This window comes from Dendrobates tinctorius, unplaced genomic scaffold (assembly GCF_039654945.1).
Source record: "Dendrobates tinctorius isolate UK_male_01 unplaced genomic scaffold, ASM3965494v1 ptg000009l, whole genome shotgun sequence".
NCBI classification, from domain to species: Eukaryota; Metazoa; Chordata; class Amphibia; order Anura; family Dendrobatidae; genus Dendrobates; species Dendrobates tinctorius.
The window spans coordinates 21,083,327-21,110,085 of record NW_027361677.1 but is presented as its reverse complement, the minus strand read 5'-3'; the positions used below and the strand labels follow the sequence as shown (position 1 = coordinate 21,110,085).

The 26,759-nt window shown below is 47.2% G+C and overlaps 1 protein-coding gene and 1 long non-coding RNA gene across 2 annotated transcripts in view; one reads left to right on the top strand and one right to left on the bottom strand.

Moving 5' to 3' along the window:
• The window catches only part of LOC141097004 (uncharacterized), a 58,636-nt gene continuing 31,877 nt past the window's right edge, over positions 1 to 26,759 (top strand). Inside the window, exons 1-2 of the long non-coding RNA XR_012233825.1 lie at positions 1 to 73; positions 3,177 to 3,250. This is a non-coding gene — a long non-coding RNA (uncharacterized lncRNA). The remainder of the gene's footprint in view (positions 74 to 3,176; positions 3,251 to 26,759) is intronic.
• Positions 4,228 to 26,672, bottom strand: DEF8 (differentially expressed in FDCP 8 homolog). The gene is made up of 12 exons (XM_073583927.1): positions 26,437 to 26,672; positions 13,634 to 13,756; positions 13,015 to 13,112; positions 12,751 to 12,900; positions 11,846 to 11,987; positions 10,374 to 10,538; positions 9,414 to 9,541; positions 8,702 to 8,815; positions 8,387 to 8,467; positions 8,167 to 8,307; positions 5,451 to 5,560; positions 4,228 to 5,194 (listed from the first exon to the last, which is right to left on the bottom strand). The coding sequence occupies exons 2-12, from the start codon at positions 13,743 to 13,745 to the stop codon at positions 5,095 to 5,097; spliced, it is 1,341 nt and encodes a 446-aa protein (XP_073440028.1). The 5' UTR covers positions 13,746 to 13,756; positions 26,437 to 26,672; the 3' UTR covers positions 4,228 to 5,094.

The window sequence follows — 26,759 nt, the reverse complement described above, 5'->3', positions numbered from 1 at the left end:
CTGCTGAGGGTGAATGATGACACAGGTAGTTCTCTCCGTGTGGTGAATGGTTCTGATAATAATGGTTTCTGAGGTAAATGTCACCTTTATTGGTCTTTATTCGTGTAATCTGCCTTGAAATGTGAGAACACAACTAGTATCATATGTTATACCTGTGCTGTGAAGTAAGTGTCTGTTTCCCTGTCTGGTGGGTGGCTGTGTGTCATCTTGTGTTAAAAGCCCCTCATAAATGCATCCCACTGCCCCAAATTGTCCCAGAGGGCCGGCGGAGCGGCGGGTGACAGAGGCAGGAGCCAGCGGCTGTAACTGTGCCCGCTACTAAAGAGAAATTAATATTCATTCCTGTGTACCCACTTAAGCGTTTTTTTCGCGTTTTTAAGCTGTTTTTCCCCTGCAAAAAACGCATACATTAAGCATCCCATTCTTTATAATCCATTCCGCAATTTTTGTGCACGTGATGCGTTTTTTCCACAAAAAAACGCAGCATGTTCATTAATTTTGTGGAAAAACCGCATTTCCAGCTATATTATATGAGAATGTGGATGCTCCTGAAAAAAATGCGCGTTTTCCCTGGGAAGGAGTCCGTTTTTTTCTGCATACGTGGGCACATAGCCTTAGAGTGCGCACAGTGACAACCGCAGCCTTCCTAGAAGACATCCTACTAGTACTCACCTCCCTGCGAGTTGAGTGATCAAGTGGCCCCGCTCATTAAGGTAATGAATATGCATGCCTCTCCACTCCCATAGGCGTGGAATGAATATTCATTACCTTAATGAGCAGGGCCAGGTGACGCTCAGCAGGAAGAGCTGCAGGCTCTGGAATGAGACGCTGCGAAGGCGAGCAGGAAGGTGAATAGCATTATTTTTTTTAAAAGCAAATATGCATATAAGGATAGGGGATAAGGAGCCATGCATATAAGGACAGCGATGGGGGGGAGCCATGCATACAAGGACCAGGGAAGAGGGAGCCATGCATACAAGGTAGTGATGGGCAGTCCGGCTCTTTTTGGTGATCCAGCTCTCACGGCTCCGCTCACCAAAAAGAGCCGACTCTTTTTCGACTCCTTTTGGATCCTAAATGGATCCCTATTGTATATGTGTTATAGCGTTCTAAACTCCTCCCACCTACCGCATAAACCCCGCCCACTCGCTAGGAACAAATTATATTGCTTAGTGGGCGGAGTTTTGTTCCGGTGGGCGGAGTTACATCTGCCGAACACCGGGATTTTAGGCCCAGTGAGAGCCATTCAAGGATTTTAGTGGCTCTCACTGGGGTGCCGGCTCCCATCGTTCACCGTGGGTAGCCGGCTCTTTGTGTCGGATCGTTCGCGACCGACATCACTAATACAAGGACAGAGATGGGGGAGCCATGCATACCAGGACAGCAATTGACTTAAGAAGCCATGCATACAAGGACCATGGATGGGGTAGCCATGCATACAGGGACAGGGGAGCCATGCATACCAGGACAGCGACAGGTGGAGCAATGCATACAAGGACAGCGACAGGTGGAGCAATGCATACAAAGACATGGATGGGGAAGCCATGCATACAAAGGGACGGGGGAGCCATGCATACAGAGACGGGGGAGCCATGCATACAGGTATAGCGATGGGGGAGCCATGCATACAGGGACAGCGATGGGGGAGCCATGCATACAGGGACAGCGATGGGGGAGCCATGCATACAGGGACAGCGATGGGGGAGCCATGCATACAGGGACAGCGATGGGGGAGCCATGCATACAGGGACAGCGATGGGGGAGCCATGCATACAAGGACAGCGATGGGGGAGCCATGCATACAAGGACCAGAGAAAGGGGAGCCATGCATACAAGGACCAGGGATGGAGGAGCCATGCATACAAGGACCAGGGATGGAGGAGCCATGCATACCAGGACAGCGACAGATGGAGCAATGCATACAAGGACATGGATGGGGAAGCCATGCATACAAAGACTGGGACGGGGGAGCAATGCATACAAAGACAGGGACGGGGGAGCCATGCATACAAGGACCAGGGACAGGGGGAGCCATGCATACAAGGACCAGGGACGGGGGAGCCATGCATACAAAGACAGGGACGGGGGAGCCATACCTACAAGGACCAGGGACGGGGGAGCCATGCCTACAAGGATCAGGGAAGGGGGAGCCATGCCTACAAGGATCAGGGAAGGGGGAGCCATGCCTACAAGGACCAGGGATGGGGGATCAATGCATACAGGGACAGGGCGGCCATGCATGCAAAGACAGGGACGGGAGAGCCATGCATACAGCGATGGGGGAGCCATGCATACAAGGACCAGGGACGGAGGAGCCATGCATACAAGGACCAGGGACGGGGGAGCCATGCATACAAGGACCAGGGACGGGGGAGCCATGCATACAGGGACAGCGATGGGGGAGCCATGCCTACAAGGACCAGGGAAGGGGGAGCCATGCATACAAGGACCAGGGAAGGGGGAGCCATGCATACAAGGACAGGGATGGGGGAGCCATGCATACCAGGACAGCAATTGAGGAGCCATGCATACAAAGACGGACGGGGGAGCCATGCATACAGGGACAGCGATGGGGGAGCCATGCATACAAGGACATGGATGGGGAAGCCATGCATACAAGGACAGGGATGAGGGGACAATGCATACCCGGTTTATAGTCGAGTCAATAAGCTTACCTAGTTTTTCGCTGGAAAATTAGGTGCCTCTGCTTATACTCGAGTTTATACGGTATATACATACATATCTATATATAAAGCTGAGTGTGTTTTGTTTTAACTAACCACAGTTAGTTACTATGTCCGGGCAATGCTGGGCTCTTCAGCTAGTGCAGCATATAGATTAAATTAAAACGCACTTTGCTGGTGCTATAAAATGCTGCAGATTTTATGTGCGCAAAATCAGCACCAAATTTGCAATGTATCAATTGAAACTTAGAAAAACATGACATATTCAGAGATGATAATTGGTGCTTTTAGATTTCTATGGAAGAAGCCAGAGGCCGACAAACATTCTGCTGCAAATTTTTGTGAAACGATAGTTAACGATTTCCATAGAAAATGATGAGCACCAACTGCACCAACTGTTATCTCCTATTTCAGTAAAGGGAAAATCTGTCTTCACTGAATGCAGATATTACTCATGAAATTTGGAATAAAGTAAAATTCTTTCTGTCCCAGTTCCAGAGATCCGTTCATGTTGGGTTGATCTGCGAATATCCATTCCTCAGGATACTATGAAAAGTTCCTATAAGGTAATGCTTTAGTTCCTGAATTGTAAAACCACAGTGATGATACAACTTCCTAATATTGTAACTTCAGTTAGAGAGTAAAACTTTGACTTTTTTTTTTGCACTGAAAAGCCACACAATATTATAAGCCAAGGGTCGTTGTAATTACTGTGCTGCAGCAAATGTTAGGTGCAGCTGATGAGTGCTGCCACATACTGGACTTTCCCAGGAATGTAGTATTAGCGCACGTTCACACCTTCAGTATTTGGTCAGTATTTTACATCAGTATTTGTAAGCCAAAACCAGCCACCGATTGGCTATATACAATCCTAATTGGCGGTTGTTTAACGGTCTGTTTAGACAAGACAAGCGGATTTCTATGTGCACAGAACAATCGTTGATATTATCGGTCTGGGCGCATAGAATCTCGTCACTCTCAGCAGCACATTACCTGTATACACAGGACGACGTGCTGTCAAAAAAGGTTCATTTGTGCAAATTGGTCTGAGATCGGGCTGAAATGCACTGACTGGCCGCAGCTCTTCCGACCCCAGCAGGACAGCCTCATAGAAACACATGAAGCCATCAGACCCGTGGCCAGTCCGTGCAGCGGTCCAATCTCAGACGTCCAAATCAGAGGTTTTCTCATTTATCCGGTGATAGCCGGCATGTTTATACAAACCGATAATCAAAGTGAAACAGATTCACTTTCCGGATTATTAGCTTGAAAGCAAAAAAGGGTAAAATGTGACTAAAGGATCTAAGGTTTGTTTGAGATCTGTTACCATTGGGCACATGGGTCAGCATCGGAGCTGTATACACAAAGCAAGCTGTAAATACTTATTGCGTTTTAAGTAGCCTATTGAAAGCAAAGCTGATCCTTTTTTTTCTTTTTTTGCAACCGTGTAGAAATAAGAAATGGATTAGCGTCTAAAGAATGTGATCATTTTTTGGTTATTAGTTGGATCATTACTCTAAAAAAAAAAAAAGCAGGAACTGTGTTGAGTAGCATCAATTTTATTGACAAAATCATTTTTTTTTTTAATATACAAGGGGATAAATAGCAATAATTCTCTTAATAAATAATAATGTTCCTCTGGCTCCCCCTCCCCCGTTATGGATCTTTTTTGATTTTTTTTTTTTTTAAATTCCACTTGTCTAGCAGTGATTGAGTGGTTTAAGGATAAAATGAGTATCTAATACTCGCCACGATCAGGCCAGCATACAACTCCTCATATTCCAGATATAATATCCAGACCTCCTGCTGTTTTACTAAACTGGTCTATTAACACCATACGGTAAAATACGGACCCCCTGACATGAATTTTTTCATGTTTTTTTTGCCCCCCTTTCCTCCCCAAAATCCAATGGTGCGAAGAGCGGCGGTTCACAGCATTAACCCTTTCTGCACAAACCCATAGGGCTTTTTAAAACTTGCAAAATTAAAATGCAGGATAGGAAAAGAAAAATACCCCAGCACCTTAGTTGAGAAGAGTCTTAGCGAGGCACTGAAAATTCTTATTAGAGATGCCAGAGGCTGTACATTTTATATACAGTAAGATGGAAAAATATGTAGGGTAGTAATAAACCTGCGTTGTCCATGGCAGTGCCTGCAGGGAAGAGCAAGAAGCAGAAATCATAGGACCGAGTCCTATAAATCAACCCTCCCCACAAGTAACGCCTGTATACAGGAATTATAAAGACATCTCTGCAGAAATGGTCGCTGTCTATAAGTCTGGAATGTCTCATTTTAGCATCTTCTTATCCAGTGGTGCAAAGATGGTTCTTTTCAATGTTTTGTGCCACTTCTGTCTGTACAAGCGTCCCTCTGTCTGTACATAGTTGTCCCAAGCGTGAGGGTCTCTCTCTCACTGCTGCCATTTATCCTCTCCAGGCTCCTGCGTCTGTTTCCGGAGATTCAGCCTCATACAGCGTGGGCAGCTTGTTGAGTTGTCATAATAGCAATCCCTGTAAAAAGAAAATTCAGCAAGAAAAAAATAAAAATACAGAATATAAAAGTCACTTCTACATAAAATATAGTCACAGGGACTGTGCAGACATTGATATCAGAAGGCGAAGTTACACGAGCGGCTGCGCAGACCGAAACCTATGGGGACTAAATATGGTGACTTGATCCTAAATCTGGATCAAAAAGGACGTAAAAGAAAATATTTCTCTGGGTGTTTAATGTAAAAATAATGCAGAGACATAGAAAGGATCTCACCTGTGGAAGACGGCGGCACAGTCCTGGCACACAGATGTGTGGCTGTCAAATGGGAATAAAATGTCTCCTTCCTTGCACAGTTCACACACGAAGCCCTTAGCCTGACAGCGCTGCAAATGTAAAGTTCACATCATGAACATGACAAGACCTTTACCTACACCGGCCCCAGGGCACCGACAAACTGGTCTCCTAGGGTGTGTGCACACGTTGCAGATTGTGCTGCGGATCCACAGCGGAATTGCCCCTGGGAACCGCAGCAGTTTCTGCTGCGTTGTACAGTACCCTTTTAATCTATGTAAAATGAAAACCGTAGTGCCCACGGTGCGGAATTCTCCGCACGGATTTGCTGCGGTTTCAAATCCGCAGCATGTCACTTTGTGCAGATTCCGCAGCGGTTTGGCACCTGCTCCATGACAGGTGTCGAACCGCAGGCTAATCCACAGATAAACCGTAGGTCTTTTGACCTGCGGATTCAGACAATTCCGCAGAAGAATCCGCAACGTGTGTACACACCCTTATGCTTTGCAATAGCCAGGCTTGCTAAAGACCCACCCAACACCCACCCTTACAGGGGCCCTAAGGAAGGACCCCCAAGGTCCAAGGTAACAAGCTGATTTATATTACTACCCTGTCTGTACTGACTGACTACAGAAGCAGCTTTACAGGCCACATGTGGCTTCTCTAGAGCCTTCCCACCATTAAAGGAGCTATGCCAGAACAACAACTTATCACCTGTCCACAGGATCGGTGATCATTTCACTTGGGAGGCTTCAACCATCTCTATCAGTCATATAGACTTTGATTGTAGCAGCTTGACCACTGGTCCATTGAAACTGGAGACACAGGACCCCATTTTCGTGTTAGGTGGGGGTCCCAGGGGTGACTTATAAATTAGACACTTATACTAGGTATTACCATGCAATACAATGTCAGGCAACCAACACTGCAGCATCCAATCCATACTAAAAATGAATATTCGCCCAGTGTAAGTTGACAGGTTGACTTTAAAGGCTATGGACAACTTTGACATGAAACAAATGATTTTCACATGTTAGTGGTTACATTTAGTTAATAAAATTGCACTTAGTTTTAGTCTGCAATCTTCATTCTTTCATTACTTTTCAGCCCCTTGATATGTAGTTTGCATCTCAACCAAGTTCCAGATTTATTTCTAATGAGTTTCTCTCCAAGTAATATAGTTTGGATGTGAGATCATATGTTTCTTCCAGTAATATAGGCTGGATGTGAGGTCCGTGTCTCTACCAGTAATACAGGCTGGATTACAGATCTGTGCGTCTCTCCCAGTAATATAGGCTGGATGTCAGTTCTGTGTGTCTCTTCCAGTAATATAGACCTGATGCGAAGTCCGTGTCTCTACCAGTAATACAGGCTGGATCTGAGATCTGTATCTCTCCCAGTAATAAAAGCTGGATGTGAGATCTGTGTGTCTTCTCCCAGTAATATAAGCTAGATGTGAGGTTTTGTCTCTCCCAGGAATATAGGCTGGATGTGAAGTCTGTCTCTCCCAGTAATAAAGGCTGGATGTGATGTCTGTGTCTGTCCCAGTAATATAGGCTGCATGTGATATCTCTGTTTCTTCCAGTAATATAGGCTGGATGTGAGGTTTGTGTCTCTCTCAGTAATGCAGGCTGGATGTGAGCTCTGTGCATCTTTCCCAGTAATATAGGCTGGATGTGAGCTCTGTGTGTCACTCCCAGTAATATAGGCTGGATGTGAGCTGTGTGTCTCTCCTAGTAATATAGGCTGGATGTGAGCTGTGTGTCTCTCCTAGTAATATAGGCTGGATGTGAGGTCTGTGTGTCACTCCCAGTAATATAGGCTGGATGTGAGCTCTGTGTGTGTCTCTCCCAATAATATAAGCTGGATGTGTGCTCTGTGTGTCACTCCCAGTAATATAGACTGGATGCAAGCTCTGTCTCTCTCTCCCAGTTATATAGGCTGGATGTGTGCTCTGTGTGTCTCTCCTAGTTACATAGGCTGGATGTGAGCTCTGTGTGTCTCTCCTAGTAATATAAGCTGGATGTGAGATCTGTGTGTCTTTCCCAGTAACATAGGTAGGATGTGAGATCTGTATTTCTCCCAGTAATATAGGATGGATGTGAAATCTGTGTATATCTAGTTTCTATGCTATCTTCATTAGCTCATATAATCTGTACATCGTCTATCATGTGCTTTCCTCTTTTACTAATACCCATTTTCTTTGCCCTCCCTAAGACTGAACATACTTTCTCTCCTCTGAACACTGTGGAGATTTTCCCCCTCCCTACTGCCATCTCTAACACTGAGAGAAGAGAGAACCGCCAGAACCACAAACTAACAGATTTGTAGCATTTTTGCAGGTCGCTCGGTTAGATACAGGACTAGCAAACATCTGCAGCAGCAAAATGGTACATTTTGTAATAAACCCTATTTGGAATTTTGCGTAAACTTTTAACATTCAGGGAGCAAATGAATGATAAAAAAATCCTTACGAAGGTGTACATAAGTCTTTAACCAAATTTCCTGCCAGCACTTTCATCTACCCACAGGATAGATGACAAATGTTGGTACAGGTCCGACTACTGGGACCCCCACCATCGCTAGCTGTATGACGCAGAGGCTGAGCGGCAAGTTGCCGCTCAATCATTTGTTTCCATAACTTCCATAGGTAAGAATAGAGAACCATGTGCATATAAGACCACCATTAACATCCCACCTCACAGTCCAGCTTAATGTGCTTTGCAAACATGGTGTGTATGTCCGTGAGGGAGGCGCCCAGCCGTCCGCTGCTGACATCCAGAAGATCCTGCAAGGAATACATGTCATCGTTCTCCACAAAATGCTGCCGATCCTGGAGCTGTAAGAAGACGATGGCAATAAATAGAAAAAAAAAATAAAATCCCACAGTAAAACGTTACCGTAAATGACATCCTGACCTGTAGCAGCAATCTTGCCTCCATCGCTTCTTTGCAAGTGATGAAGTACGGCTTCATGAGGAGGATATCCTGACGTAGCTTCTACGCAGGGGACAAGATGGCAGAAATAAAAAAATAAAAAAGTGACCAATTACCAGAAAGAGATATTCTGCAAATTACTATTGATCCAAATTCATATAAAAAGAATTGTGCATAAAAAAAAACAAAAAAAAAAAACAACAGGAAAATACGGCAATAATTTCCTCAAAATTACTATTGATCCATAATGTAAGCCTGGACATAGCGGAAAGTATTACGGGTCTACTCAGGTCTTACCCGAATTTCTACCAGCTCTTCCACGTAGTTAAACAGCAAAGGGTTAATTTCCCGCAGCCTCAGCACTGGACGTCCCACCATCAGGGCCAGGTAGCGCATGCTGCAGCGGGACACCTGAGGTGGAGATCGCAGGTACTATAGATCAGATATGCTACCGTCCATCATGGCCCATTTCACTTCTTCCTGAAATCTCTGGTTGGGAGAAAATTGGGTTATTCACCCCCCCCCCCATACACATAAGATTATCAGCAGATCCCACCAATGGGTTCAGACTCTCCTGAATGTCAAGGACCGCCAATAAATAAAGGCCCAACGGTATTCTTAATTTCTCACTTTCAAGTTATGCTGAGGACTATGCAGCTAAAAGCTGATGGTACTGAAAGGGTTATTCCCAGAATAACCAGTTATTCCCTTGAATAGAGTGGCCGGCGTCCGCTCGGTTTATTGTGTATGGGTCCTTGTGGAGAAAGCAGATTACAGCGGTCAAATATTGTTCCCTGCTCGTTGGGGGTCAGGATCGCTGGTGGTCACAACAGACATCAGTCAGACCCCCAGGGATGTCTTGTTATTTTGGGTCTATCCCTAGAGAATCCCCAGAATTTAGTGGCATACACTATCATCTATGGCATCTTTTGCCTTTTTTTTTTTTTCTTAATAATGGGATGATGATTGATCCAAGCGGTGATGTGCTAGAGATACGATCCATGCCTACCTTGCGTGGTTCAAAGTCCCAGTTGTGAATAACTCGGGCTGGGATGACGGCCAGATCATTCCAGTGGCAATTGCTGCAGTAATACTGCCCCGTGTAATCGCACTGCCGGGCCTCGCTGGGGACGGTCCCTGTAACAAGAACATCAGACAAAAGTAAATGCCAGAAAACTGATGTTTACAGCGGGCCTGGTGTCCATTATACTGCACAGAACGAAGAGGTGCTGAAGAAGCTGCAGTGCCATTCATAAAACCCTAACACTTACATAGCCAAGAAGCATAACTTGGAATCCAGGGGAAGAGTGGTGCCAAATCTGTCTGGCAGCCATTTATCCACTCCTATAGAAATAAAGTGCGAGCTCTGCAGACCCTCGTCTGCATGTCTTTTTAGGCAGCTGTCGTACAGATGATTGCTTAGTGTGTAAGTGTGCAAAATAGTGCGAGACAGGGGAGACAGGAGATGACAATTCATAGAACTCCCATGTCATACACCGTGCCTTCGGCTTTAAAAAAAAAAAAAAAAAAAAAAGTCATTATCGGCAGCACATTGTCCCGTGTAAACAGGACATGTGCTGCCGAGAATTTTTTGATCAGCAATGTTAGGGTCGTTCTGCACACACGGAATGTTCTTCGGTTGTTAAACTGTCGCTGATCTGTTGGCAAGTAACGACCAGAGGAATTATAATCCATCAGGCCTAACAGAACAATTCTTCTCCGTCATTGCGGATTACATGTGTTGGGTGTAGTGTACGGAGAAATACATGTGCATGCGAAAAAAATCTGTGTTTAATGCTGCGGAGTCTGGCCCTTTAAAGGGTTATTCCACAAATAAGAAGTCATCCTGTATCGTGAGGACAGGGGATAACTTGCTGACCGCTGGCGGTTCTATTCATACCGGGACCCCCAGTGACTGTGAGATTGGGGCTCTGGGACATTTTTGGCTTTGTGATGGACCTGTACTTACTCAGCGAGATGGGCGCCCTGCACTCGGCACAGCGGTAATCCTGACTGTCCAGTCCCGTTTCTGGGCAAATGGTTAACTCGTACTCGGACTGATGACTGACTTGTGATCTGACACAAGGTTTGGTAATGAGGTTCAGACATTTGCTATGACAGCGATAGTAACAACCTGCAAAAGAGGAGAGTGTGAACGCTGGCCGAGATGTGCATACTAGAAGATACAGCCAGTTCCCCACGTGGTTCTAAGATGAAGGCTCTAGGTCATGTCTAAGATCATACAAATAATGGACGACCCTAGAAAAATGCCCGACGAGCATCAATTCCTGGTCACAGCTGTTTCAGACTTTATAAGGCTATTATTCTTCCTGCAGGGGTCACCATAAACCTTAGAAAGCTATTAGTGGAGCCCCATCACACACATGCATGCTCAGTTTGGTAGCGCAAGCTTGTGTCCTCACTGGGGTGAGCTTATCTTAAAAAGATCAGTGTGTTGAATCCAATATGCCTGATTCTTTGGACTCCTGACATCTGCCATAACAAATGGTATTATTTTCTATGATACGCTGACTACTGGAGCAGCGGGGGGAGGACCCACCGTCACTACTGGGACAGTAGGGGAGGATCCGCCGTCACTACTGGGACAGCGGGGGAGGATCCACGTCACTACTGGGACAGCGGGGGAGGACCCGCCGTCTCTACTGGGACAGCGGGAGGAGGAAACCCTGTCACTACTAGGACAGTGGGGGGGAGGACCCGCCGTCACTACTGGGACAGCGGGGGAGAGGACCCGCCATCACTACTGGGACAGCGGGGGAGGACCCGCCGTCTCTACTGGGACAGCGGGGGGAGGAAACCCCGTCACTACTAGGACAGTGGGGGGAGGACCCGCCATCACTACTGGGACAGTGGGGGGGAGGACCCGCCATCAGTAATGGGACAGCGAGGGAGAGGACCCTCCATCACTACTGGGACAGCGGGGGAGAGGACCAGCCATCACTACTGGGACAGCGGGGGGAATACCCACCATCACTACTGGGACAGCGGGCGGGAGGACCCACCGTCACAATCTCAGGTTCGCCAAGAGCCAGACTCTCTAGTGCAATCGTAATGGATTGTTTTCTAGAAAATTCAGTATAAAAAAAACAACTGTGCAAATATGTGGACTCCGATTGTTCGGCTTTTTTGATCGAAGTAGGTCAAATTATAAAATTCTAGCTGCTTCCAGGCACCACTAGGGGGCGTATATTGCAAACTGTCACACACAGAAACCCCATGATAAAGTAGTACGGGGTCCGCCTCCCCTAATGGTAAAAGTGGGTCATTCAGATTTAGTTTGTCTGAAGCAGAGCCACCAAGATCAGTGACCCCGATGTGTGCATGACATGGACAAAACATTGCTGTGAATTTACCTTTAATGAATACAAAAAAAAAGAAAATATGGCATCCTATAAACTGTGGCCTCGCATTCTCCCTCACCTGTACACGTGTACCAGGTCTGGATCAGGCCCCATATAAACGTGCTGCACTTGTCACACACTTGTTTTACGCTTTTACTTTTCTCCTTGTAGAATCGATGTTCTAATATAATGCGCATATTCGGCTCATCCTCGTGCGGGTCCTGGCGAATATATAAAAAAAAAAGTGAATAGTGGAGCCGAGAAGGCAGACTTTGAGAGATTGTTCACACGTAGCATTTTTTATTATGGTATTGTTTTCTTGTCTAAAATTATTTTTAGTGTCATAAGGCCCCGTCTCACACAGCGAGATCGCAAGCGGGATCGCTGATTTTGTGACACCACAGCGATCTCACCAGCAACATCGCTGTGTGTGACATGTATCAGCAACCGGCCCTCCTGCTGGGTATCGCTGATCGCGCTCGAATGTCCTGGGCCATTTTTTGATCGTTGGTCTCCCGCTGGCCAGCGCGCATCGCTGCGTGTGGCAGCGGGAGAGCAACGATCAGCGACGCTGGGAGCTGGTTTCCAATGTAAACAGCGGGTATCTAAGTGCCGCGTGGCTCTTAGTTACCCGCTGTTTACCTTGGAAACCAGCGTGCACGCTGGTCCTGATTGCTGGTGGGTCTGTCTATGTGACAGCTCACCAGCGATCAGCTAACTATGTCCCAGCGATCCCATCCACGTCGGATCATTGGTGGGATCACTGGGACATTGACGCGTGTAACGGGGCCTTTAGGCTAGATACACAAGTTTTTCTTTTTCTTTTTTTTTTACAATGGGTCATTTAGGTGGACAGATGCCAAGGCGTGCATCTAGCTGTGGCCACATCCAGAGTGTACGTGTCCACCAGCGGGCTCTAGCAGTGTAACTGGGTGAGAAACTTCCATGTAGCTGTAGAAAAGGAGCAGCAAAACGACGGCTTACCTTCAGCTCTTGCAGCTTGAGTCGGAGATGAATGAGTCTGACCACTGCATCCTTCTGCTTGTCCGACTGTTCGGGCAGCTCCAGGATCACCTGTTTACACTCCTCAATCGCCTGTCTCAACTGCTGGATGTCGGACGCCAGAAAAAGACCCTTTAATCCGAAAAGGAAGACAGGTACTGTTCCTGTTGTGTGTACTAGTCTTATATATACATACAAGCTTTAAAACGGTGTACCCTTGCAGAACGTAAGGTGCCCCCTGCTCACCACCGGCCGGGAGAAGTGATCTTCGGAGACGCCCAAATCCATCACTCGCTCCGGGTACTGGAATTCTGATACACACAGAGGAGATCCTGGTGGAGACTCTGAAAAAAAGAGGAGGAAAGGTGTCAGACTTATGAGGGAGACAAAATTGGTAACCCCTAGAAGGTGTCAGACCTATGGGGGGACAAAATTGGCAACCCCTAGAAGGTGTCAGACCTATGGTGGTGGTGGGGGGGGGCGACAAAATTGGTGACCCCTAGAAGGTGTCAGACCTATGGGGGGTGGGGGAAGGACACAAGGGGAAAAAAAAGCACCATGTGAATGACTTTTTAGAATTCTCATTCATTCTGCTGTTATTGTAAAACACTACGTTTTTTTCCGTACAAGACGAAAAATGCATCAAAACCATTAATTGTGAGTTTTTTTTGTACAAATTGTGCATTTAGCTTAGCTCGGTGAATTTCCCTCGATATTTGCTGTCTGAGACACCTATGGAGCGGCATCACTACAGACGAACCCTGGACCCGCACCGAGTGTTAGGTGCGTCCCCCATCCTGAAGGACGGGCTATGCTTGCTTAGATGGTCAGGCTCTCATTGATATAGCATTCCTAAAATACAAACCCTTGGATGGCTCCTGCTCTCTGTCCTCCCGGGGATTTTCCTCTTCTTTTGGTTTATTGAAAGGGTTAAGATGACCCTGACGGAACCGGGCCAGCTTGTCATTGTATTCCATATCCAGTCACACTGCAAGACAGGACCAACACCATATATACCCCAGGCAGGACATACATCTTATAGGGTCAATAGTCTACAGCCCCTTCTGCTGGGTAATGTACATAATCCTAGTAATATCTGAAATAAATACATTGGCAAAGGAGAATAGCATCCACAATCGTTCAGCGTCCCCATACTCGAAGCTCAACTACTAAGGCTGTTGAGGTTCTGCAGCAGCTGGGACGACGCACCTTCCTCAGTAATGGGGATGAAAAGAGGAAGATTAAAAGAGGATATCCAAATTTTTTTAAAAAAAGTGTACTAATATCAGAAATTGTAATAAAGAGAAAAAAAAAAAACTTTACAAACCGCCACTCTGATGGTTCCAAGACATACATCCACTCGACCGCTGCAGCCAATCACTGGCCTCAAGCTGTATGTGATGTCATTGCTGGCACTGATCGGCAGGGATCATTGTAGCGGTGTGGAACTGTTAATGGTTGGGGACTTTTTATTATTATTTCATCACATTTACTTCTGTTTTTTACCGTTTATGAAACATCTCGGACATCCCCGTATAGGGGTTTTCCAGTTTTATGTACATAGGTCTAGGATGAAAGGTTTAACAACTTTCTTTTATTCTTTTCACCCGATTCATCAAGCAGTTTTTTCCTGAGAATTGGGAGTAAAACTGTTGCAAATACTGACATTTTTTTTGCAAGACTCCCTGCTTGTTAATAAATTTGGCTGCAAGCCAAAAATCACCGGGCGGGGGATGAATTGGCCCCATGGTCCATTAATGGAGTTATGCCGGGTGATTCGCTACCGCAGCTCCCCGCCCGGTCTTCTGTTCGTTTCCACCATATGTTGCGTCATCCGGCGCTCACTAGGCCTCACATGGTGCACGCCATGGATGTCAATAACATGAACTGCTCCCATGTGACCGGCAGAAGAAGCGAGGAGATCATGCGGGGGGGGCTGCGGTACTGACGAGTATAAGATTTTATTATTAATTAACCTCATCCCAGTAACCAAGAGTCCAGAAAAAATGGCATCATCCTGGACTCGAACAAGCGTAAACTTGAAAATTGTGGATTCTGTCGGTTTCAGGAAATTTATAACCAATTCAATTAGTTACAATCTGATTCTAAACTGTTATATTGTTTATAAATAGTAAGAAAAGTGTCCTTATATATAATGCAGGGTATACCGGGGGCAAAGCGACTGCCACTGGCAGCATGGGGACCCCTGATTACACCCTGACACCCCATATTACTCAATAACACCCCATATTACACAATAACACCCCATGTTACCCCTGACATCCTAGATTACCCAATAACACCCCATATTATACCCTCACACCCCAGGCTACCCCTATACACCCCAGATTACACAATAACACCCCATCTTACTCAAAGACACCCTGACATCCTAGACTACCCAATAACACACTATATTACCCCAATACACACCATATCACACCCCATATTACCCTCTTACATCCCAACACTCCAGATTACCCCAAGATATCCCATATTACTCCATGATACCCCATATTAACTATTCACCTCATATTACCCCGTTACCCATGTCACACTATATTACACCATGACACCCCATATTATCGATGTGGCCCTGTATTATTCTATGACACCACATATTACCCATGTCACCCTATATTACCCTGTAACACCCAATATTACAACCTATATTACCTCATAGATCACTCTATATTATTCCATGTCACCAATTATCCTATAACACCCCGTATTACCCATGTCACCCTAATTACCCAATAACACCCCATATTATACCCCATTACTCCTTTATTACCCCATATTACTGGATGACACCCCATATTAGCCCCTATATCAACCCATACCACCGGATGACACCCCATATTAGCCCCTATATCAACCCATACTACCGGCTGACACTCCATATTACCCCCTATATCACTTTATTACACCCCACATTACCCCCTATATCACCGGATGACACTCCATATTACCCCCTATATCACCGGATGACACTCCATATTACCCCCTATATCACCAGATGACACTCCATATTACCCCCTATATCACCGGATGACACTCCATATTACCCCCTATATCACCCTATACTACCAGATGACACTCCGTATTACCCCCTATATTACCGGATGACACTCCATATTACCCCCTATATTACCGAGTGACACCCCATATTACCCCCTATATCACCCTATTACACGCCACATTACCGGATGACACCCCATATTACCCCCTATTACACGCCACATTACCGGATGACACTCCATATTACAACCCACATTACCGGATGACACCCCATATTACCCCCTATTACACGCCACATTACCGGATGACACTCCATATTACAACCCACATTACCGGATGACACCCCACATTACCGGATGACACCCCATATTACCCCCAATTACACGCCACATTACTGGATGACACCCCATATTACCCCCTACTACACCCCACATTACCGGGTGACACCCCATATTAACCCCTATTACACCCCACATTACCGGATGACACCCCACATTACCCCCTATTACACAGGGCTGTGGAGTCGGAGTCGGAGCTCATTTTGGTGGAGTCGGAGTTGGAGTCGGTATAAAATGGACCGACTCCGACTCCTAAAATATATAATAAATTGGGCACAGTAGTTCAATGCAGGATGTGCTGAATATTTTTTGTCATAGGAGTTTGGGAAAGTTATGAAATGTCCTATAAATGGCTGTTCTATTCCTGATCTAAGGCTACATTCACACACAGCGTTTTTCCTGCGTTTTTTGAGGATACGTTTTTCAGCTGCAAAAGTTGATCATCTTTTTAAAAAACTGCATCACCTGAAAGGTTTTTGAGCTCATAGATAATGTTTTCAATAGCAAAAGCAGATTAGAAATCTGCTCTATCTATCCATTTATCCATATCTGTCTATCCATATCGTATCTGTACCAAAAAGAATGAAAACCGGGTAGTACACAATATATATTCTGTTCTATCTAAATATCTTGATTATTGGATCATAAAAATGATTAAATGTCTGAGGTTCACATTGTACTACAATAAATTTTTCACTTAAATATAAGCAATATGTGTGGGAGTCGGAGTCGTGGAGTCGGAGTCGGTGTAAGGGAAATTGAGGAGTCGGAGTCGCAGGTTTGGCTTACCGACTCCACAGCCCTGCTATTACACCCCACATTACCGGGTGACACCCCATATTACCCCCTATTACACGCCACATTACCGGATGACACCCCATATTACCCCCTATTACACCCCACATTACCGGATGACACTCCATATTACCCCCTAATACACGCCACATAACCCCCTATTACACGCCACATTACCGGATGACACCCCATATTACCCCCTATTACACCCCACATTACCGGATGACACCCCATATTACACGCCACATTACCGGGTGACACTCCATATTACCCCCTATTACACGCCACATTACCGGATGACACCCCACATTACCGGGTGACACTCCATATTACCCCCTATTACACCCCACATTACCGGATGACACTCCAAATTACATCCCACATTACCGGATGACACTCCATTTTACCCCCTATTACACCCCACATTACCAGGTGACACTCCATATTACCCCCTAATACACCCCACATTACCGGATGACACCCCATATTACCCCCTATTACACACCACATTACCGGATGACACTCCATATTACCCCCTACTACACCCCACATTACCGGATGACACCCCATATTACCCCACATTACACGCCACATTACCAGGTGACACCCCATATTACACCCTATTACACCCCACATTACCGGATGACACCCCATATTACCCCCTATTACATGCCACATTACCGGATGACACCCCATATTACACCCTATTACACCCCACATTACCGGATGACACCCCATATTACCGGATGACACCTCATATTACCCCCTATTACACCCCACATTACCGGATGACACTCCATATTACACCCCACATTACCGGATGACACTCCATTTTACCCCCTATTACACCCCACATTACCAGGTGACACTCCATATTACCCCCTAATACACCCCACATTACCGGATGACACCCCATATTACCCCCTATTACACACCACATTACCGGATGACACTCCATATTACCCCCTACTACACCCCACATTACCGGATGACACCCCATATTACCCCACATTACACGCCACATTACCAGGTGACACCCCATATTACACCCTATTACACCCCACATTACCGGATGACACCCCATATTACCCCCTATTACATGCCACATTACCGGATGACACCCCATATTACACCCTATTACACCCCACATTACCGGATGACACCCCATATTACCGGATGACACCTCATATTACCCCCTATTACACCCCACATTACCGGGTGACACCCCATATTACCCCCTATTACACCCCACATTACCGGATGACACCCCATATTACCCCCTATTACACCCCACATTACCGGATGACACCCCATATTACCCCCTATTACACCCCACATTACCAGATGACACCCCATATTACCCCCTATTACACCCCACATTACCGGATGACACCCCATATTACCCCCTATTACACCCCATATTACCGGGTGACACCCCATATTACCCCCTATTACACCCCACATTACCAGATGACACCACATATTACCACCTATTACACCCATTACCGGATGACACCCCATATTACCCCCTATTACACCCCACATTACCGGGTGACACCCCATATTACCCCCTATTACACCCCACATTACCGGATGACACCCCATATTACCCCCTATTACACCCCACATTACCGGATGGCACCCCATATTACCAGGTGACACTCCATATTACCCCCTAATACACCCCACATTACCGGATGACACCCCATATTACCCCCTATTACACGCCACATTACCGGATGACACTCCATATTACCCAACATTACACGCCACATTACCAGGTGACACCCCATATTACACCCCACATTACCGGATGACACCCCATATTACCCCCTATTACATGCCACATTACCGGATGACACCCCATATTACACCCTATTACACCCCACATTACCGGATGACACCCCATATTACCGGATGACACCCCATATTACCCCCTATTACACCCCACATTACCGGATGACACCCCATATTACCCCCTATTACACCCCACATTACCACATGACACCCCATATTACCCCCTATTACACCCCACATTACCGGATGACACCTCATATTACCCCCTATTACACCCCACATTACCCCCTATTACACCCCACATTACCGGATGACACCCCATATTACCCCCTATTACACCCCACATTACCGGATGACACCCCATATTACCCCCTATTACACCCCACATTACCAGATGACACCACATATTACCACCTATTACACCCATTACCGGATGACACCCCATATTACCCCCTATTACACCCCACATTACCGGGTGACACCCCATATTACCCCCTATTACACCCCACATTACCGGATGACACCCCATATTACCCCCTATTACACCCCACATTACCGGGTGACACCCCACATTACCCCCTATTACACCCCACATTACCAGATGACACCACATATTACCACCTATTACACCCATTACCGGATGACACCCCATATTACCCCCTATTACACCCCACATTACCCCCTATTACACCCCACATTACCCCCTATTACACCCCACATTACCGGATGACACCCCATATTACCCCCTATTACACCCCACATTACCGTGTGACACCCCATATTACCCCCTATTACACCCCACATTACCCCCTATTACACCCCACATTACCAGATGACACCACATATTACCACCTATTACACCCATTACCGGATGACACCCCATATTACCCCCTATTACACCCCACATTACCGGGTGACACCCCATATTACCCCCTATTACACCCCACATTACCGGATGACACCCCATATTACCCCCTATTACACCCCACATTACCGGATGACACCCCATATTACCCCCTATTACACCCCACATTACCGGATGACACCCCATATTACCCCCTATTACACCCCACATTACCGGATGACACCCCATTTTACCCCCTATTACACGCCACATTACCGGATGACACCCCATATTACACCCCACATTACCGGATGACACCCCACATTACCCCCTATTACACCCCACATTACCGGGTGACACTCCATATTACCCTCTATTACACCCCACATTACCGGATGACACTCCATATTACCCCCTATTACACCCCACATTACCGGACGACACTCCATATTACCCCCTATTAAACGCCACATTACCGGGTGACACTCCATATTACCCCCTATTACACCCCACATTACCGGATGACTCTCCATATTACCCCCTATTAAACCCCACATTACCGGACGACACTCCATATTACCCCCTATTAAACGCCACATTACCGGGTGACACTCCATATTACCCCCTATTACACCCCACATTACCGGATGACTCTCCATATTACCCCCTATTACACCCCACATTACCGGATGACACTCCATATTACCCCCTATTACAACCCCACATTACCGGATGACACTCCATATTACCCCCTATTAAACGCCACATTACCGGGTGACACTCCATATTACCCCCTATTACACCCCACATTACCGGATGACACTCCATATTACCCCCTATTACACCCCACATTACCGGACGACACTCCATATTACCCCCTATTAAACGCCACATTACCGGGTGACACTCCATATTACCCCCTATTACACCCCACATTACCGGATGACACTCCATATTACCCCCTATTACACCCCACATTACCGGATGACACTCCATATTACCCCCTATTACACGCCACATTACCGGGTGACTCTCCATATTACCCCCTATTACACCCCACATTACCGGGTGACTCTCCATATTACCCCCTATTACACCCCACATTACCGGATGACACTCCATATTACCCCCTATTACACCCCACATTACCGGACGACACTCCATATTAGCCCCTATTAAACGCCACATTACCGGGTGACACTCCATATTACCCCCTATTACACCCCACATTACCAGATGACACCCCATATTACCCCCTATTACACCCCACATTACCGGATGACACCCCATATTACCCCCTATTACACCCCATATTACCGGGTGACACCCCATATTACCCCCTATTACACCCCACATTACCCCCTATTACACCCCACATTACCAGATGACACCACATATTACCACCTATTACACCCATTACCGGATGACACCCCATATTACCCCCTATTACACCCCACATTACCGGGTGACACCCCATATTACCCCCTATTACACCCCACATTACCGGATGACACCCCATATTACCCCATATTACACCCCACATTACCGGATGACACCCCATATTACCCCCTATTACACCCCACATTACCGGATGACACCCCATATTACACCCCACATTACCGGATGACACCCCATATTACACCCCACATTACCGGGTGACACTCCATATTACCCCCTATTACACTCCACATTACCGGATGACACCCCACATTACCGGATGACACTCCATATTACACCCCACATTACCGGACGACACCCCATATTACCCCCTATTACACCCCACATAACCGGATGACACTCCATATTACCCCCTATTACACGCCACATTACCGGGTGACTCTCCATATTACCCCCTATTACACCCCACATTACCGGGTGACTCTCCATATTACCCCCTATTACACCCCACATTACCGGATGACACTCCATATTACCCCCTATTACACCCCACATTACCGGACGACACTCCATATTACCCCCTATTAAACGCCACATTACCGGGTGACACTCCATATTACCCCCTATTACACCCCACATTACCGGATGACACCCCATATTACCCCCTATTACACGCCACATTACCGGGTGACTCTCCATATTACCCCCTATTACACCCCACATTACCGGATGACACCCCATATTACCCCCTATTACACCCCACATTACCGGATGACACCCCATATTACCCCCTATTACACCCCACATTACCGGATGACACCCCATATTACACCACACATTACCGGGTGACTCTCCATATTACCCCCTATTACACCCCACATTACCGGATGACACCCCATATTACCCCCTATTACACCCCACATTACCGGATGACACCCCATATTACCCCCTATTACACCCCACATTACCGGATGACACCCCATATTACACCCCACATTACCGGATGACACCCCATATTACACGCCACATTACCGGGTGACACTCCATATTACCCCCTATTACACGCCACATTACCGGATGACACCCCACATTACCGGATGACACTCCATATTACACCCCACATTACCGGATGACACCCCATATTACACCCCACATTACCGGATGACACCCCATATTACACCCCACATTACCGGATGACACCCCATATTACACCCCACATTACCGGGTGACACTCCATATTACCCCCTATTACACGCCACATTACCGGATGACACCACACATTACCGGATGACACTCCATATTACACCCCACATTACCGGACGACACCCCATATTACCCCCTATTACACCCCACATAACCGGATGACACTCCATATTACCCCCTATTACACCCCACATTACCGGATGACACTCCATATTACCCCCTATTACACCCCACATTACCGGGTGACTCTCCATATTACCCCCTATTACACCCCACATTACCGGATGACACTCCATATTACCCCCTATTACACCCCACATTACCGGATGACACTCCATATTACCCCCTATTACACCCCACATTACCGGACGACACTCCATATTACCCCCTATTAAACGCCACATTACCGGGTGACACTCCATATTACCCCCTATTACACCCCACATTACCGGATGACACCCCATATTACCCCCTATTACACGCCACATTACCGGGTGACTCTCCATATTACCCCCTATTACACCCCACATTACCGGATGACACCCCATATTACCCCCTATTACACCCCACATTACCGGATGACACCCCATATTACCCCCTATTACACCCCACATTACCGGATGACACCCCATATTACACCCCACATTACCGGGTGACTCTCCATATTACCCCCTATTACACCCCACATTACCGGATGACACCCCATATTACCCCCTATTACACCCCACATTACCGGATGACACCCCATATTACCCCCTATTACACCCCACATTACCGGGTGACACCCCATATTACACCCCACATTACCGGATGACACCCCATATTACACGCCACATTATCGGGTGACACTCCATATTACCCCCTATTACACGCCACATTACCGGATGACACCCCACATTACCGGATGACACTCCATATTACACCCCACATTACCGGACGACACCCCATATTACCCCCTATTACACCCCACATAACCGGATGACACTCCATATTACCCCCTATTACACCCCACATTACCGGATGACACTCCATATTACCCCCTATTACACGCCACATTACCGGGTGACTCTCCATATTACCCCCTATTACACCCCACATTACCGGGTGACTCTCCATATTACCCCCTATTACACCCCACATTACCGGATGACACTCCATATTACCCCCTATTACACGCCACATTACCGGGTGACTCTCCATATTACCCCCTATTACACCCCACATTACCGGATGACACCCCATATTACCCCCTATTACACCCCACATTACAGGATGACACCCCATATTACCCCCTATTACACCCCACATTACCGGATGACACCACATATTACCACCTATTACACCCCACATTACCGGATGACACCCCATATTACCCCCTATTACACCCCACATTACCGGGTGACACCCCATATTACCCCCCATTACACCCCATATTACCGGACGACACCCCATATTACCCCCCATTACACCCCATATTACCGGACGACACTCCATATTACCCCCTATTACACCCCACATTACCGGATGACACTCCATATTACCCCCTATTACACCCCACATTACCGGATGACACTCCATATTACCCCCTATTACACCCCACATTACCGGGTGACTCTCCATATTACCCCCTATTACACCCCACATTACCGGATGACTCTCCATATTACCCCCTATTACACCCCACATTACCGGATGACACCACATATTACCCCCTATTACACCCCACATTACCGGATGACTCTCCATATTACCCCCTATTACACCCCACATTACCGGATGACACCCCATATTACCCCCTATTACACCCCACATTACCGGATGACTCTCCATATTACCCCCTATTACACCCCACATTACCGGATGACACCCCATATTACCCCCTATTACACCCCACATTACCGGATGACTCTCCATATTACCCCCTATTACACCCCACATTACCGGATGACTCTCCATATTACCCCCTATTACACCCCACATTACCGGATGACTCTCCATATTACCCCCTATTACACCCCACATTACCGGATGACTCTCCATATTACCCCCTATTACACCCCACATTACCGGACGACACTCCATATTACCCCCTATTACACCCCACATTACCGGATGACTCTCCATATTACCCCCTATTACACCCCACATTACCGGATGACTCTCCATATTACCCCCTATTACACCCCACATTACCGGATGACTCTCCATATTACCCCCTATTACACCCCACATTACCGGATGACACCCCATATTACCCCCTATTACACCCCACATTACCGGATGACTCTCCATATTACCCCCTATTACACCCCACATTACCGGGTGACTCTCCATATTACCCCCTATTACACCCCACATTACCGGATGACTCTCCATATTACCCCCTATTACACCCCACATTACCGGATGACACCACATATTACCCCCTATTACACCCCACATTACCGGATGACTCTCCATATTACCCCCTATTACACCCCACATTACCGGATGACACCCCATATTACCCCCTATTACACCCCACATTACCGGATGACACCACATATTACCACCTATTACACCCCACATTACCGGATGACTCTCCATATTACCCCCTATTACACCCTACATTACCGGATGACTCTCCATATTACCCCCTATTACACCCCACATTACCGGATGACTCTCCATATTACCCCCTATTACACCCCACATTACCGGATGACACTCCATATTACCCCCTATTACACCCCACATTACCGGATGACTCTCCATATTACCCCCTATTACACCCCACATTACCGGATGACTCTCCATATTACCCCCTATTACACCCCACATTACCGGATGACACCCCATATTACCCCCTATTACACCCCACATTACCGGATGACTCTCCATATTACCCCCTATTACACCCCACATTACCGGATGACTCTCCATATTACCCCCTATTACACCCCACATTACCGGATGACACCACATATTACCCCCTATTACACCCCACATTACCGGATGACTCTCCATATTACCCCCTATTACACCCCACATTACCGGATGACACCCCATATTACCCCCTATTACACCCCACATTACCGGACGACACTCCATATTACCCCCTATTACACCCCACATTACCGGATGACTCTCCATATTACCCCCTATTACACCCCACATTACCGGATGACACCACATATTACCCCCTATTACACCCCACATTACCGGATGACTCTCCATATTACCCCCTATTACACCCCACATTACCGGATGACACCCCATATTACCCCCTATTACACCCCACATTACCGGATGACACCACATATTACCACCTATTACACCCATTACCGGATGACACCCCATATTACTCCCTATTACCGGGTGACACCCCATATTACCCCCTATTACCGGGTGACACCCCATATTACACCCCACATTACCGGGTGACACCCCATATTACACCCCACATTACCGGATGACTCTCCATATTACCCCCTATTACACCCCACATTACCGGATCACTCTCCATATTACCCCCTATTACACCCCACATTACCGGATGACTCTCCATATTACCCCCTATTACACCCCACATTACCGGATGACACCCCATATTACCCCCTATTACACCCCACATTACCGGATGACACCACATATTACCACCTATTACACCCATTACCGGATGACACCCCATATTACCCCCTATTACACCCCACATTACCGGGTGACACCCCATATTACCCCCTATTACCGGGTGACACCCCATATTACACCCCACATTACCGGGTGACACTCCATATTACACCCCACATTACCGGGTGACACCCCATATTACACCCCACATTACCGGGTGACACCCCATATTACCCCCTATTACCGGGTGACACCCCATATTACACCCCACATTACCGGGTGACACCCCATATTACACCCCACATTACCGGGTGACACCCCATATTACACCCCACATTACCGGGTGACACCCCATATTACACCCCACATTACCGGGTGACACCCCATATTACCCCCTATTACCGGGTGACACCCCATATTACACCCCACATTACCGGGTGACACCCCATATTACACCCCACATTACCGGGTGACACCCCATATTACACCCCACATTACCGGGTGACACCCCATATTACACCCCACATTACCGGGTGACACCCCATATTACACCCCACATTACCGGGTGACACCCCATATTACACCCCACATTACCGGGTGACACCCCATATTACCCCTATCCCTCCAGTCTGCACTGCTGTACACAGCTCCTCCAGCTCTCACCTCGGCATGTCCCGTCACGCTGAGGCCTCTCCGTCCAGGAGCGGCCTTCCCCCGGTCCTCCTGCAGGCCCGGTGACCACTGTCCCCCCAGTGCCGGTGTCTCCGGTTGTCAAACGGGGCGGGGCCACCAGTGCTAGTACCGGGCTCAGTCATCAGACGCTTCAGGCTCCTCCTCTGTGGTGTTCATACTGCCATCTGGCGGCAGGATGCGGGCACTGCAGGCCGCTCCCTGCAGATGAGTCGCCTCCTCCGGGGAGTCTCCGCTCTTTCTGTCCTTGTAGCGGCCACACGGTGACCTCCGGAGCCAGGAGAGCAGATATAGCA

Coding starts and splice junctions, on each gene's coding strand:
- DEF8 (XM_073583927.1), bottom strand. CDS start 13,745: ATGGAATACAATGACAAGCTGGCCCGGTTCCGTCAGGGTCATCTTAAC. Junction 13,113..13,633: donor AGAGCAGGAGCCATCCAAGG/GTTTGTATTTTA, acceptor TCTTTTTTTCAG/AGTCTCCACCAGGATCTCCT. Junction 10,539..11,845: donor GACCTGGTACACGTGTACAG/GTGAGGGAGAAT, acceptor CCTCTTTTGCAG/GTTGTTACTATCGCTGTCAT.